Source organism: Anas acuta, chromosome 27 (assembly GCF_963932015.1).
Source record: "Anas acuta chromosome 27, bAnaAcu1.1, whole genome shotgun sequence".
NCBI lineage: Eukaryota > Metazoa > Chordata > Aves > Anseriformes > Anatidae > Anas > Anas acuta.
In genome coordinates, this window is record NC_089005.1 from 4,721,486 (window position 1) to 4,737,387 (window position 15,902).

At 49.8% G+C, this 15,902-nt stretch overlaps 1 protein-coding gene across 1 annotated transcript; it reads right to left on the reverse strand.

The window, feature by feature from the left end:
- Nucleotides 1-608: 608 nt before the first annotated feature.
- On the reverse strand, nucleotides 609-13,847 carry RASSF2 (Ras association domain family member 2). Its single transcript, XM_068662228.1, has 12 exons — nucleotides 13,705-13,847; nucleotides 13,049-13,233; nucleotides 9,835-9,917; nucleotides 8,664-8,739; nucleotides 7,275-7,426; nucleotides 6,143-6,231; nucleotides 4,391-4,545; nucleotides 4,166-4,267; nucleotides 3,962-4,013; nucleotides 3,754-3,875; nucleotides 2,642-2,739; nucleotides 609-2,109 (listed from the first exon to the last, which is right to left on the reverse strand). The coding sequence occupies exons 3-12, from the start codon at nucleotides 9,891-9,893 to the stop codon at nucleotides 2,040-2,042; spliced, it is 975 nt and encodes a 324-aa protein (XP_068518329.1). The 5' UTR covers nucleotides 9,894-9,917; nucleotides 13,049-13,233; nucleotides 13,705-13,847; the 3' UTR covers nucleotides 609-2,039.
- Between the last annotated feature and the right edge of the window lie 2,055 nt (nucleotides 13,848-15,902).

Consider the following 15,902-nt stretch of genomic DNA (forward strand, 5'->3'; position numbering starts at 1 on the left):
TCCACACTACATCTTATCCTCTTATCCCGCTCTGCCATGCTACATGGCTAGGAGCTGCCCTTACCGTGCAGCCGTGGCCGCGCTGGAACTGCCTCTTCCCGTCTGCACGCGCGGGGCTAGACTCACACTGGACTTTTCCCAGCTGATAAAACATCGACAACAAGGGCCAACGTCACACGTTTCCCCTCCTGCACGGGGAGGGATAAATTGCACTGAGCCGGCTAACATGAGACAGTGGCTTCCAGCAAGCTCAGCCTCATGGAGGAGAAAAAAAAAATGCATCTGGTTGAAAAATTCAGTGGGTTTAAAACAAACCCAATCGATGCACAAGTTTCCTTCCAGACGTGACTTTTACTTTCTGGAAGAGAAATACCTAGAGGATCAAGCATGCATCGCCATGATGCATGGAGATGAACAGTCTGCTTAAGTGCCGGATAAACCTCACAGCAGCAAATTCTCACAAAAATCCCCTGGTGACTGGGTTGTGAGTCTCCAAGTCTGCAGCACAGGATGCTTCTCCTTAGGAAACACCTTAGCCCTCATGCTGGCAGAGTTTTGCTTTTCTCTCTCATAGCATCTAGGAAAAAACAGCTCATGCAAAGAGCCTATTTCTCAGTAGCGTTTCTATCCACAAAGTGCTTTATTTTGAACAAAACAAGTTCTAACTCATGTGCTTCCACATGGTATTAAGTTGCTACAGACTTTTTTTTCTTGTTAATAAACGAAGCAATGCCACAGTTGTCCTCCAAATACATGAAACGCTTTTGTCACTGGACAATACTTTTTGTATGTTAAAGGTTTAAAAGGTACCATTAAAAAAAGTTACAAAGATATAAAAAACCTAAGGGACAAAATCAGAGTTTTAGTTCACATCGAGGTATAAAATTGATATTGCTGGTATAGCATTGAAGGAGAGAGGCATTTGCCTTGCAAAACAAACCTCTTTTTGTCTCTCCCCCCTCCTGCCATTCTCACATCCTCACACACAAGGAGAAACATCCCCCAGACTCAATTTCAACACCAGCAATGCACAAACATGCAAAATCTTGCCAAAAGAATGAGATGAGGAGAGTTCACAGATGATCTGTTCCTGTGCTGCTCCAGTTTCCTTACAGCATCCCTCAGGAGCAGCTCATTACCATGAGCGGCTCCTGCGAGTGGTATTTGGCATGTTAAATCTACCAGAGAGGTTTGACATCAGATGTGTTGTTTCTTTTTTTAAATCCCACAGTAAAATTAGTGCAAATTAGAAAGAGGGGGAGGGTTAGGCAACGAGATGCAGGTTTAAGGGAGAAACACAGCAGAATAACTCTTTCACTGTAAGTCCAACATTCAATCTCGTTTTGCTTTCAATGGCAAAAGCAGAAGAAAGCAATTCTCAGAGGTCCTTTAGGGATGTACAAAAGCTTCCCATCACCTGTGAATTATTGCAATAGAAATGTGCTTTAAAAAAAAAAAAGGTCTGAGAGGAATTATTTGTGCTATTTGGCCTCCTCCAGGCACTGCGCATGTGAACCATGGAAGAGAGCATCGCCAAACAGAGCTGAAGTTATTGCTCTTGAACACTTGCAGCCCCTCTCGTCCCCATATTCAGTGGCTTTGCCCTTCTCCTGAATCTCTTCTTTTTTTTAGCTGGGGTTTACAGGCATTTGAGGTTTCAGATGAAGCCAATTGTGCTGCTTCTGGCCCTGCACCTGGCTCTCCATGTACAGAAAGGAGCAGAAAAAGCATTTGCAGAGAAGGAGCTGTTTGAGGATGCTGCAAAGAAGCTGCCAAGTCCCATGCATGGGACGGGGCTACCCTGAGTGTGCCGGCACCCCATGAGCTTGAAGTTTTTGGGTGACATCCAGACATGGCAATAGATGCATTGAAGCTGCCTGAACTGCTCTGCCTGACGCAGGAGGCTGGGTTGGCTCGAAGACGGAGCGGTCCAGGCAGGTAGGTCCACTCCCACAGCAATGAGCACTTAGGGTTCAGTACAGGATGTCCTTCATGCAAACCTCTTGCATTGTAAGCAGGGTACAGTGCTGCAAACTGCCTCACAGCCTTGCTGGCCCTTCAGAGATCTCTTCCAGCCTTTGTTCGATCATCAGCCGGAGGATGGAGTATCTGGAAAGGCAAAGGAAAAAGCAAAGAGAGCAGAGCCTTGCAGAAATGCTCAATGTTTCCAAGCTCCTCACTGCGTCTGCTTGATCAGAGGTCAGAAATTTTGAGGTTAGGATAAATTCATCACTGGAAAGGAGCCCAGAGCATCTCATGGGATGTGCACAGACTGCTGACAAACTCTGACCTAGGGGCTACCATAGGGACAGGCTCCAGTGCAGCATTTTTAGCAGCTGGGCAGGGAAGGGGTTTTGTGCTCGTGGGAGGACTTGTGGCTCCACACCAAGGTTTTAACAGCAGAAGCAGCAAGATGGGCTCTTAATCCAAATTACTAAGAAAGCCCTGGATAACACAAAAAGCAATGTCTCATGTATGCATTAGGGATGCCTGCCTTGCAAGGCTGTACAAATGAATCTTCAGCATCTAATTCCTGCAGCTGAGCCCTCCCAACCCCTCCCCTCCTGTGTCCTATAAGCTCAGCATCTTCCCTTGATGTGCCAGCACTCAGCGGTGAGATGCTAAATACGTGCGTGCTTACTTGCGCATCAGCTTCTTCACTTCACGATCCTCCTCCTCCTCCAGCTTCTGAATGAAGCTCCTGAGGACAGGCATCTCAAATTTGATGTACTGAGCCACCTACAGAGGAGAGATGTGCAGATAAATGTCCACCTAATTTTTTTCAACCAAGACCAGAAGCCTTCACATCCTAGGAGTGTCATGTGCATCGCCCAACAGTTCATTAAGTGCTATTTAAGCCCAAAATCACCTCAGCTGTGCCCTCATTTAGGAACAAAGCCACAGCAGGGGCACGAGCAAGCCAGCAGATGGCACAGCAGAGCTGCTTCCCATAAGTAGCACTTTCCTCAGCTGGAAAAAAAAATATCAATTGTGCTAAAAGATGTGTAGCAGGCAGATTTGGAAGGGCTGAAAAGGCAGGAGACAGATGGAGGCACAGCAGATGCTGGTGTCCATACAAAAGGTGGGCAGTTTTGTATCCCCCTGCAGACAGGAGTTACAGTCTCCTGCTCAGCATTTTTTCCTAGATACTTGTGTCCTTTTTTTAAGCACACAGAGAGATTTTGAGCTCTGAATTTAACTGTTTCCAGGGAATTTTTGCCACTTTGAAAATGATGGAGTGCGTTCCATCCTTCTATAATGTCAAGTGATGGAAACACAGGAATTGTGCCAGCCTTGATTGCAACATTTCCCACTGACGTTAATACATCTTCACAATTACAGTGGGGTCCCTTTGCTCTCAGTTGTTCTTTAAGCACAGAACAAGGTTTTCTGCATGAGAAAGCTTTAAAAGTGGCACAAAACATTGCAGATGGGTGGAAGGAACTGAGAGGCTTTCTCCTCCGTCATGCAAATGAATGGTACAGAACAGGGCCATGCTGGCAGGAAGCTCTGCAAAGCTAACAGCATTTTAGAAAGCAGCCCCTTGGTTACCTGCAATGCTTTAAACAACCAGGAGCATGTGTGATCCTGCACCCAGATACGGGAAGTAAAAGATGATTGCAGAGGGGCTGCGGTTTCTGCAAAGCAACTTTTGCACCCCAGTCCTTTTGGGGGTGCTCACCCGGAGTTAACAGAATGTACAACCTCCAGGGCCATCCAATAGCAGAAAGCTTGCCACAATGTAAAACTCACATCATAGGTGACTTCCTCCACCTGGTCCTTCTCCATGAGGAATACCTTGGAGACCTGCTCACAGGGGCCCTGCAGGATGCGGGCGATCAGGGGGTAATCAGTGGCCCTCAGCTTCTGTTTTTCTGCAATGAAAAAAGCACCAGTTTACACCACCAAAGCCACCAGCAGGCTTGGTCATCCCAGTGCTGGGCCCTTCCTGCAGCCTCACCTCCACTGGTGTGGACAATGTACAGCGCGAACTCCTCCGCTGAGTTCTCGATCTGAGCACAGATGTAAAGAAGCATTACATCTTGATTTTTTTCAAGCCAAGAAAATAAACATCATTTTGTTCTTCCATTACATTTTATATCTATGGAAACTGAGCTCCCCATCACATCTAGTGCAGAGCAGCCCAAGGATCACCCCAACTTGCCTTGAACTTGTTGAGCAGCAGCTTGAGGACCTGTGGGGTCGTCATCGTGCTGTTTATCCGGACATTGGTGACGGAGCCGTATGCCGGTGTGAACACCGATGTCTAAGGGGCACAACATTCATTTCACCCCCACGAGCACCAAAACCCCCATCCTTTTCCCCCAGAGCAGCTTCCACCACCCATCCCCACCCCACCCCGGTGCCGGGGGTAGGAGCCAGGGCTCGCCTTGTGGTTGTAGAAGTGCCCGTTGATGGAGAAGCGGTGGCGGCGGATGCGCCGCTGCTCGCTGGGGGTGCGGGCACTGCCCCGCCGACGCACGCCCACATCGCTCCGTGTCCGCAGCAGCTGAGGTGGCTCCTCTGGCTGCAGCCTCGCAGCACCTGAAAAACCCAGGATGGGGTTAAAGGTATGGATGAGGTATGGATGGACAGACGTTTGCCAGTGACAGTAGGGTGGCTGGGGCAGAAATCACTTCTTTGCTCTGCTTTGGTGCAAGCCACAATACCCCAAACACATAAACAAACAACCTTCCCCGATCTCTTGCCCTGGACTTCCATCAGCCCAGACCACTGGTTTACTTTCCCACAAAGGAGGCTGTTAATTCACAATTACTGCATACATCCATGCTGCTACCTGGATAAAACCTCATCTCCTGGGAACTTGAGCACCTTACTCGCTTTTCCATAATTTAACTTTTTTTTTTTTCTTTTCTTTTCCCTTAATGAGAGCGGGAAAATGAGGCCAATGCTTCAGATCTCAGCATGAAGACTGGCCTGGGTCCAGATTATTATAAACTCGCCGTTCATCCATTTTTAATGAACCTCTCCAGCTCAAGCTGATGTTTTAATTCAAAGCATGTCTGCACCAAGAAAATCTCTTGTGTTCCAGATGCATGCCAGTGACTAAGCACTCACAAGGAGCCATGCACACACATTATGCGCTGATTTTGCAGACTTTTGGAGAAAATAAAATAAAGACTTCTTTCTGTGCATTGGCATATGATTCACGTCATATGCCCAGCCAAAATAGTGCCGGGGTTATTTCTATCTATCAGTGTGTTGCAGTTATCGCCCACCAATCTGTAACAAGTCTCTAGGGCAAAAAAAAACAAAAAACACAAAAGAGTCATGCATGGGAAGATCAAAATGAGGAAGAGGAAGCAGAAGGACAGAGGGCTGAGCAAGGAGTTTCACAGATCTGTGAGCAATGCAAGGGCCCAGTTCCTTCCCGACTGGGAAGGGGATGAACAGCAAAGCCCAAAACCAAAAGGATTATCCAGCTCTTATCAGCCTCCAGGGTGCCTTTCCTTAACAGCATAAAAAAAAATAAATAAAAAAAAAGCAAGGAACGTGCAAAATGTGCAAAATGCCCTGATTGAATGAGAAAAGGTGTAAGGCAGGTTTTTCTGGTGGGAATCCTGGTTTCCCATTCACTGCTGGGCTTGCAAAAAAAAAATAGCGAAGCTGGTGCCAGGGTGAGGAATCTGGGTCCCGGTGGGATTAAGGAAGTGCAGGGGCAGGCAGAGGAATAGCCCTAGAACTTAACCTCGGTGCATGCAGCAACGCGATGGGGAGGGAAAAAACTTTGCAGAAATGTTGACTTCCCCATGGTAACAGCACTTCACAACAGCACCTATTATTCCTCCATAAAAGCAGAACTGCCAGGAAGGGGAAGCAGCCACATCCTTTTCCCTACAGTCCCAATAGGCCTTTTTCTTTATCCCCCTATTTCTTTCCACACTCCTCTCCAACACGTCCACCATGGACATTTCCCTGAGCAAACTCTTAGGAAGAGTCACTGCGATTAAATATAAGCACTTAGGAAATGGCTTGAGCTAACTTAGGGAGGCAGGGACACTGATTTCTACCACAAAAAGAGCCAATTTTATACTTTTACAGATATAACTGGAATGTAAGGAAGCTGGTGCAGAGCATGGCACTGCTCACAGTGGTACAGCCAAATCCATCTCTGTCTCACCAGTGCTGCTGATGGTGCCCTCCGTGTTCATTGTGGCATCCACATCTGTAACCTGGATGTCCGGCAAGGTGCTGGGCTTCAGCACCAACCTTGGAAAAAAAAAAAAAAAAAAAAAAAAGGAAGTGCATCATTACCAGGCAGTTGCAAAGGAATTAAAACCATAATAATTTGCCCTCCAAGCCTCATGCTGCTATGTTATCAGGAGGGAAGGTAAAATACTCCATGAATCCATCCACAACTGGAGAATGCGGTTTTCCCACCAGCTTTGCAGTTTCAACCTGTCCTTCTCATGGCTTTGCCCCTCAGCCAGACCAGAGCATCCCCAAAACTGGGGGCAGTGGGGAGACTGGGTGCACCTAACTACACCAGGCTGATGTTTAGAGCAGGACAGGTCCAGCAGTGCAGTCACCCCCTTCTTACAGATCTGGTACATTGCAAAGCACCTGCTAACCTCCTGCAGGGTCTCTGCACAGTATATTTCCACTAAAAATCCTGGATCCTGCACATTTTTTTTCCATTTGTAGATGTCTAAGTGATGAGTGAAAAGCATGCAGAAAAACCCAGAGACATGCTGCTCTTAGTCACTTCTTAAGTGACCATGATGCAGCCCAGGGTCCCACGGGTGTCTGCAAAGCACAGCGCAAAAATCACTGTCCTGGAGAAATTACTTGTGTCCAGATCAAAATTCAGCATTAATCTTGTTTTGTATTAAAGTTAAAACTGAGGCTATTTTGGAAGGATCTTCTTGATGGCAAAGGGGTCTTCTTGATTTGCAATAGGGGTCCTTACAGACTGAAACCCAGTTATTTTACTTTGGACCTGCCCTCTCTGGGCATTGCATGTTGGAATACAAGGAGTTTTCCTGCACAAAGCAATGACTGAACACAGCCTGCAAAAGACCACCTTGGCCACCACAGCCTGATTGCTGAACACAGTTATTGGGCTACGTGGATGAAAAGCAAGTACTAACAGCCCTCAGGTCTCATCTTCACTAGGATAAATGACGTCCTCCTTTATTACAGCCACCCAACTGCTACCGTGTGACCAAATCCTTTCAGAGACGGTAACTGTGATTGCATCCAGGCAATGGCTGCAAAGCACAGCCTGGGGTCACTCCTTTTCCTGCACTCACCCATGCGCTCCCAGGTTGCAGCCCGAGTGCCAGGAGGAGGAGGAGGGTGGCGGGCGGATGCGCTGGTTGTCATCCTGCATCTGCAGGCGGATGGGCCGCCGCAAACCCCACGAGATGTTCAGCAGCCCCTCAACGATGAGCTCGCCTTCCTCCTGCACAGAGCAGAGAGATGGGCATCACTCTTGCCACCCACACGAATCCTAAAAGATGCACTGGGGAGGAACAGTGTGAACTGGATGGGAGGTGGGTTATGAAGAGACCAGAGGGTGGTGGTCAGCGGTCCCAGTTGGAGGCCAGTCATCAGCAGTGTACCCCAGGGGTCAGTCGTGGGTCCCATCCTGTTCAACAGCTTCAAGAATGAGCTGCATGACAGGGCAGAATTGTGCCCTCAGCAAGCCCACAGCTGGTCCCACAGTGGGAGGAGTGGTTAATGCACCAGGGGGCTGTGCTGCTGCCAAGGGGGACCCACAGAGGCTGGAGAAACGGCCTGAAGGAACCTGCTGAGGTTCACCAAGGGGGAGTGAAACGTCCTGCCCCTGGGGAGGAACAACCAGAGACACCAGGGCAAGCTGGGAGCACCCAGCTGGAAAGCAGCGCTGCAGAGAAGGCACTGGGATCCTGGAAGACACCAAGTTCAACAGGAGCCAGCAACATGCCCTGACCACAACAGAAGCTAACAGTGCCCTGGGCTGCAGTAGGCAAAGTGTCACTAGCAGGTCAAGGGAGGTGATCCTGCTCCTCTGCTCAGCTCTGGGGAGGCCACACCTTGAGAACTTCAGCCAGTTCTGGGCTCCCCAGTGCAAGAGAGCATGGCCACACTGGAGAGTGTCCAGCGAACCAGCAGCCAAGCTGGTGGTAGGACTGGAGCATCTGTCCTTTGAGAGTCTATGTCCATCTGCACCCGCAGGAAGGTGTGGAGGGGACAGAGCCAGGCTCCTTCCAGTGGTGCCCAGTGCCAGGCCCAGTTGCTCTGGGCACACCCTGAAGCCCAGAAGGCTCCCCCTGAGCATCACAAAGTGCATCCGTGCTGGGAGGATGCCAGAACCCTGGCACAGGTCCCCAGAGAGGTGCCAGAGCCTCCTCCTCTGAGTCTTCACACCTGGCTGGACGTGGTGCAGGGCTCTGGGTGGCCCTGCTGGAGCCGGGTGGGCCCACATGGACCCAGGGGTCCCTTCCAACTTTAATCATTCTGTGATTCTGTGGGAGAGTAATGGGATTTGGGTCTTCAGTTGCTCTGGTGTTCCCATATACAAGCAAGTATCAAGGAATGTTGTTAACATGCAGTTCTTGGACCTTGCGAATCCGAATCGAACCAGACATTCTCATTTTGCCATTGAGCCTCTCCTGCCAGAGATACACCCCTGCTTGGTGCTGGCCCCAGTTCCTTACCTCCCGGTGCCTCAGCTGCAAATTCTGCCCTTCGTAGTAGATGTTGTATGTCTTCAAGTGCAGTAGCAGCTCATTTCTGCAAGAAAAAGATGAGAGATGCTGAGAAAAGGAGGAGAAAAGCAGGTGTGAAGGCCTCATTTGGGGCAAATTTGGGTATTTCACTGCCTCTAGAATTCCTTTATTGAGGATATCTGCGGTGGGTTCAACCACATCCCTCTGGCCACCAGCAACCATGGTTTTGAGGACAAGCTCCCACATAACCATGCCCTTCTCCAGGCTTGCAAAAAGACATAAGAAAACCTCAGTGGATTCGGTCACAAGGCCAAAAACAAAGCAAGGCTGAAAATGTAAGATTTAGGAGATCCTAAGCCTTGGGGTCACGCTGGAGTCACAAGTTGTCACAAGTCCATCAGTTTTGATGTCAGACCCCAATCTCATGTTCAAATTAAAAGTCTGAGCCTGCTCCAGCTGCAGATACATAAAGCTAACAATAATGATAATTACTGTGATGATGATGATAATAATAATAATTAAAAACAAAACCAGAATGTTTAAGTACAGCTGTGTATCACTGGGAAACAGTGACTGATAGCATAAGACAGTCATTAATTTAACTGGCCTGACTGATTGAGTTTAAGGGTGCTCGGTATCGTTGGATCAGTAAAAAGAAGCACAAATCACCAGGATTTGAAGTTATGAGAAAGAAAAAAGAGGGAAATATCACATATGCTCTATCACCTCATACTTGAAACTTAGGAATTGATTGCTTCTTTACCAAAGCATAGAAGTGCAATGACTGAGCTAGAGCTGATCAAGACTTCTTCAGCACAAAGCATATTTCAGCAGAAATTCTGTTTGAGCAAAACTGAATGGTTTTAGAACAGCTGGACATGTTCCTAAGAAAAAAAATAAAAATCACTTTAATAAACCTCTCTAGCACTTTTGTTTTAAAAAGCAATTGCCGTTTCCTGCCCCAGAATGTCTTTTTGTTTCCAAATCCAGACTAATCATGTTAAAAAACAGAAAATGAGGCCAACACAGCTGAAACAACCAATTTGAGCCAGGTTGACCACTCTCCCTAAAAGGCAAAACCCCCGGGAATTTTGCAAATAACTACCCACCTAGCAGCATCACACAAATTTTTGCATTACAGCTCCACTGAGCATCTTACTTGGAGATGTATTTGTCTTTTCCACATGGGACCAGGTATTCGCAGCTGCCGTAATCCATCCTCACGCTCCTCTTTCATGAGCACTGAATGGCAAAGAGACAAAAGCAGCGGTGTCAGCCTGTGTTATTGCATCTCTGATATGCACTCATAGCAAATGGGAAACAGAAATTTGTTTGGATTTGTAAGAGCTCTTAGGCTGTGGTGCAGCAGCTGCAGACATGGGAAAAATTAAATGCTGCTCTTCCACCTAAACTGCTGGGTAGGGCAGCAGGAGGGGAAATCAGATAAGGTGAGAACCATTGTAAACTCACTGAAAATTTAATACTGGCAGAGATACGCTTACTCTAACATTTGCATTTCGAGCAGCCTCCATCCACAGACTGTCGCAGCTATACAAGACCTGGGTGGAAATGTTATAAGTAGAGCTTAGGGATATGGTTTAGTGGGGACTGTTAGTGTTAGGTCAGAGGTTGGACTCGATGATCTTGAGGTCTCTTCCAACCTAGAAATTCTGTGATTCTGTGATTCTGTGAAGTGGAATTTGCTGCTTTTCTCCATTTCTTTTTATAATTTTGTTATGGAGCTCTGGACAGGTAGGTCCGGATCCAAAATCAGGCAACATACACAAAGGCTGGCTGACTTTCAAAAGCAGTGTGTCCTTGCTCCTGCATTGGTTTCTCTCTTTTTTTTTTTAATACAATGTTCACTGACTTTTCTTGCATTCCCTCTAGTGCCAAAATACCCCCCTCTCTCTCATACACTCAGAAACTGTCCCAGCTGTCTGACTGTTGAAGTGGCCTGGCCTTTAAAGTGCTGCAGACCATAATCAAATGATTTGCGTGAAACACTCAGGATCACCCATTTGCTTGGAACACTTTGCAAAACCAGCACTTGAGAGAATTTGAAGTGCAGCTTTGGGATGATTTTAGGCCATGAGCAGAGGCTTTCCAGGTCATGCTTTTTCCTGTGTGTTTGTGCAAATCCATGTACATGTAGGCTCTAATGTCACTGAGGTCTCTACATGCACTCCTCTCCCTTCCCTCATACAGAAAGCAAAAAAAAAAGCATTTGATGCACAAACTGCAGTTTCCTCCACTTCCTGCATTGCCCAGCACTTCACAGCCCCTGCACACTCCCAAAGCCCCAGGAAACAAAACCGTTTTACTGCAGAAAAACCACAATGATGTCCAGAGAGATAAATGACTCAACCAAGACCATATTGCAAAACCTGTGTCAGAGAAAGGCACTAAACCCAAAAACACAAGTGCAGCAGCAATCCCAGCTTCCTACCACAGAGCTCTGTATGCTCGCTTATAGCAATTAAACTGTATGCAACAGGAGAAATATTCTGCTTTGTGCTTCAATGCAGAAAAGAGGTTGCAAAAGCAAAGCCCACATTTAAGCTGACAGAAACGTGGGGAAGGGCAGGACGAGCCTCCCCGCAGAAAGCAGAAGAGAAACCCGCCTGCAGAGCTCATGCCTCACAGCGGAAAAGCTGACAAAGCTGTGCACTTCCTGACAAAGCTTCTGAAGAGTTGCGGTGCTGCCCCAAGCTGTTTCAAGGCAAAGCCCAGCTGCAGAGGCATGCCCAGAGCGCCTTTTCCCCATCCACACTGTTCACTGGTCTTAGCAGGAATAGGCAAAGAATTTAATAACCCTATGTACATATTAAAAATTATACAGAGAGGGGACTTTGCATCCTGCTTTTGCAGGAATGCTGATGAATCCCAGCACCAGCAGAGCATCGGCACGACACCCAAATTTGGGGTTTATGCAGAGCACGGGCAGCTGTGATACATGGGCTGGTGTTGATGTCTTGCTCATGGGTATCCTCTGAAACCAGATGAAGACTGGGTGGAAATTACCACTAAGGAAGGATTCAATTACATGGCTGCTTGCTTGGGTCATGCAAAAGTGTTGCCAAAAATATCAAATTGGCCAAAAACCCCCTTTGCATTGTAGCTGTGTAAGGGGTGGAGCCTGCTCTAACAGGAGGGAGTTTCACTCCTAGTATCATGCTGATAAGAAGGGGTGAAGCCAAACCCATTTTACCCTATTGAGGTAAAATCCAGGCATTCTGAAGCAGAAGGAGAGCCCCAAAAAGCAGGTTTGTGCCCTGAATGCTGGCGCTGAGGAGCTGGGTTTCCTGTTTACCACCTTGCAGCCCAGCCAGCGCTACCACCTTCACCTCCGTTATCACATCCCCTTCCGAGCAGCCAGAAACAGGGCAGATTCTTCCTTTTTTGGCTCTTGAGAGCATCAGGCTGTGCGTGGCGCAGCATGGCAGCCAACGGAGATCCCCAAACAACTGACAGATTTTCTGCTATGGCTTTGGCAAACCTAGCAGCACTGGAAATCACCAGAATTAAATAGCTGGAAGCATGCAAATTGCCCAGCTGGTTGCTCAACCTCTGCAGCTTGGCATGGTCAGAATTTCCAGGCATCCCCATGCATCAATTTCCCGTTTTGATGCATTTCCTTCACGTCTGTCACAGGCTGAGATTTCATCACTAGTTTACAGAGCAGCCTGAGGGCTGTATCAATACTTTAAATTAATCAAATCAATGGTCTCTGCTGCTGTGGCAGGAGGACTTATCACTCTTTGCCTTCAAATATGACCCATCAGTTGCTGTCACCATTGCTTTCAAACCCAAACATGCCCCTCCTCCCCCTAAAAATAACCTTCCTAAGATCATTTCCCTGATCCCCACAGCCCCATCTGCTCCACAGCGCAGACCAGAATTGAATGCCTGATTTTGCAGAGTTCCTGGAGAGATGCCCAGCTCAAAGTCAGCAAAAAAAACTGGGGGGGGCAGAAATAGAAAAATAATTAATGATTGCATTTTTCAGTGGGAGAGAGATGGTGCAGCCCTGCTCCTGCAACAAAGGGTTGTTTTCTGGGACTGTTTTCCTGACCCCCTCCCATAGCTCACTGCCACGGATGCTCCGGAGTGGGAGAGTGGTTGCAGCAGGGCTGAGTCCTCCCCCAGCTGTGTGAGGGATTGTGGGAATATCCCACTCCCTGGGGATGCTTCTCCTGCCCAAACCCTGCCCAGGGCATCACGGGGCGGGTTTCAACCCGCCCAACAGCACATCCATCGATCGCGACGCAATCAGAGGCAAAGCAGTAGCTGAAGGTGACAATTCCCTTCTAGGCACGGGGAGCCTCCAAGAGAGCCTCGCTCCATGCTGGGCAGCGGCTGCACGGTCTCACCCTGTTCTGGCAGATCCCGGCTGGGCTTTGCTTGTGCAGCGGTGATGGCGCAGGGACAGCTCTGGCCCAGGCCCTGTTTTCGAGCTGGGATTTCTTCTGAGTGGTCGTGCTAAGCGTGAAGGTGCAGCAGCTCCATTGTTTTCCAGCGCTGCTATTGTTCGCCAGCACAATTGTTCAGCTCCGTCCTGCGAAGGGAAAGGAGGGGAGCGGTGAGAGGTGGCAGAGATGCCGGTGGGCGATGCCGCCCAGGCTGCGGGCGAGCTTCGAGCACGGGGACGAGCCAGAGGACGAGCCGGGGGCCCCCCCGCCCGTGCGCGGCGGGTCAGGCCCCCGAGCAAAGCCAGCAGCCCTCAGCGGCTCCTTGGGGGCCGCAAGGAAGGGGCTGGGGGCGGTGGCTGCCACGGGCCTGTGGTGGGGGCGTCGTGCCCAGGTGCGGGGCCCTGCGGACGCCCGCGGCTCCCTCCCAGCCCGCAAAGAGCAGCGGGCTCCGAAAGAGAGAGCGAAGCCCGGGGGGCGTGGGGGGGCCAGACCCCGGGCTGGGGGGGAGCCGCCCCGCCGCGGCTGGGGCTGCGGGGCCGCCCTCCGGGGCCCCCTCCCGCTGCGCTGGGGACGGGGCCGGAGCGGGCTGGCGGCCGCCCCGTCCCTCCCGCACTCACCCGGCCCCGCTCCGCGCCGCTCCGCCGCTGCGTGGGGGCCGCCCCTCGGCGGGGCCGGGCGGGGCGGGGCGGGGCGAGGGAGGGGGAGGGAGCCGGGGGGCGCCCCGACCCCAACGGTCCCGACGGCCGGGATCCCGCAGGACGCCGCCGTCGAGGGTCGGGCTCCGTGCCCGGGCCCCGCGGGCAGCCCGGCTCCGGCAGGGGGGGCGGAGGCGGGATGGGGAGCCCCGAGGGAGCCGGAGGGGGGCTCCCAAAGGAGAGCACAAATCCCATGTGCGCTGCGGGACGGCGTTCCCGGAGGATGCCGCATCCCGGGTACCACGCCTGGGTTCCCAGAGGATGCCCCATCCCAAAGAGCCAGCTTGGAAACGCTCCCACGATCGGCTCCAGCTCCGTGCGGAACGCCCCGGGGGACCTTTTCCAGGCTTCACCTAAAGAGGTCGATTCCCCCTTAAAATGGCTATGATACCGTGTCACATCCATGCACGCCTCACACTGAGCCCTTCTATTTCTGGGACAGCGCGGGGCTGTGGGCTGTCAGCATCCTGTCCGCAGCTGTGGGATCGTGCCTGGATCCAAAACCTCCCACAAGATGGGGATTGAAGAGGAAATTAAAAATATAATAATAATAATAATACAAATAAAAATGAGCATGGAAGCAGATGTTGCTGCACAGGGTGGGGGTTACCTCCAAAACACTGCTCAGCCTCTGGTCCTGGGGTCCCATCCTGCTGTGTGCCCCATGCCACTGCGGGGAGGGCTCGGGGAGGCACAGAGGCATTGAGTATTCCAGAAGCGCAGCAGCGCCTTTGTCTGCTCTTGACCTTTCCCAGTGCTTTGTGGCTTCTCTGGGCCTTTTTTCCTTTTTAAGGAATTTGAGTAGAAACAACCCACACTAGGGGAAAAATTAAAAATCCCGACCCAAAGAAATAATCCGAGCAGCTGGTTTAGCAAAACAAGCAGCTCTCCACAACTGCAATATTGTAATCTTTTTGTTTGTTTGTTTGTTTTTGACTTGTATGTAAAATATGAGAAGTTCACGAGGAGCCATCTGGCTAGGGGAAAACACTGACATCGCAAAAGCAGGCAGGAAGGGGGGGGGGGGTGTTATTATTTATATTCCAGCAGCATCTTGAAGGGCTGGCAGAGATGAGAGGCCCTTTGTGGCAGGGAGAGCCTGGCCACACTGCACAATGGAGAAGAGCCGCCTGTGCTGTGCAAACCCCCAAAACTAGGGGTTTATCTCCAAAGCAACCAGAGCAAAAACAAAAGGGGGAAAAAGCAAGCAGGGTTTTGCTGCAGGTACCTGTGCAGGCACAAAGTAGCAGAAGTGGGGGTAAAGCCTGATTTTGTAGCACCTGCTCGCCACCCTTAGCATGCATGGGGCCTCCACCATGGGTAGGATGGAGCCCAGATGGGGGCACTCATTCTCATCCCACTCCTCTTTCCACATGGAAGCTGCAGCGAGGAATTAGTTGGCCCAGGAGGGGAGGTGAATTTAAGTGTCTTCATACACGGCTTCCCAAGCCACAAACACAGCAGGTGCTGACAGGAGGGAGACTTCACCCACACAGCAGCTGAGAGAGCAAACCCAAGTGAAAGAAATAGTCCCAAAACTCTGCCCTGCCATGGTCCCTCCAGCGGTGACAAACCCAAGCAAACCCAAACTCTTCCTGCTGCCAGAAATCTCACTGGAAAAGGAGGTTTTGAAGTCTGCCATTAGGTACACTGTGCCCATTTCACAGGTTAAATCAGCATTTCCGTGTTAAATGGCATGCAGGGTAGATGGCTGATGCCTTTTAAACCTCTGATTTTGAAGGATTTATTTCCACTCCCATTAAGTGAGGCAGAATGGTGAGGACCTAAGCGTAGGGCATTCACTTCAAAATACTCCCAAATTCAAGTATTTCCCCCTGGACTGAGCAAGCATCCAAATTCACTGCTTTCACACTTACCCCTATTTCAACTTTAAGACCCCCAAGGTAATTGTCAGTAAATACCAAACAATATTATGCACTTGGAATCATGCTAGCTCAGGAGCATCTGCTAGCTGTTACACAGCCTCCAGGAAGCAGATGGAAAAAGATGTGCTTGTCTAAGGGATTCTGTTCATACCTAATATGTATTTCTTCACAATGTGGTTGCTGTCCCCATTTCAGAATAAACCAAATGTCTCAGTCATTCCTAAAATACTTCTG

What these genes read in the sequence shown, in the direction of transcription:
- RASSF2 (XM_068662228.1), bottom strand. Translation starts at nt 9,893, where the DNA reads ATGGATTACGGCAGCTGCGAATACCTGGTCCCATGTGGAAAAGACAAA. An exon ending in AAAGACAAATACATCTCCAA is followed by an intron (nt 8,740 to 9,834) that starts GTAAGATGCTCA and finishes TTTTTCTTGCAG; the next exon opens with AAATGAGCTGCTACTGCACT. An exon ending in CATTGTCCACACCAGTGGAG is followed by an intron (nt 3,876 to 3,961) that starts GTGAGGCTGCAG and finishes TTTTCATTGCAG; the next exon opens with AAAAACAGAAGCTGAGGGCC.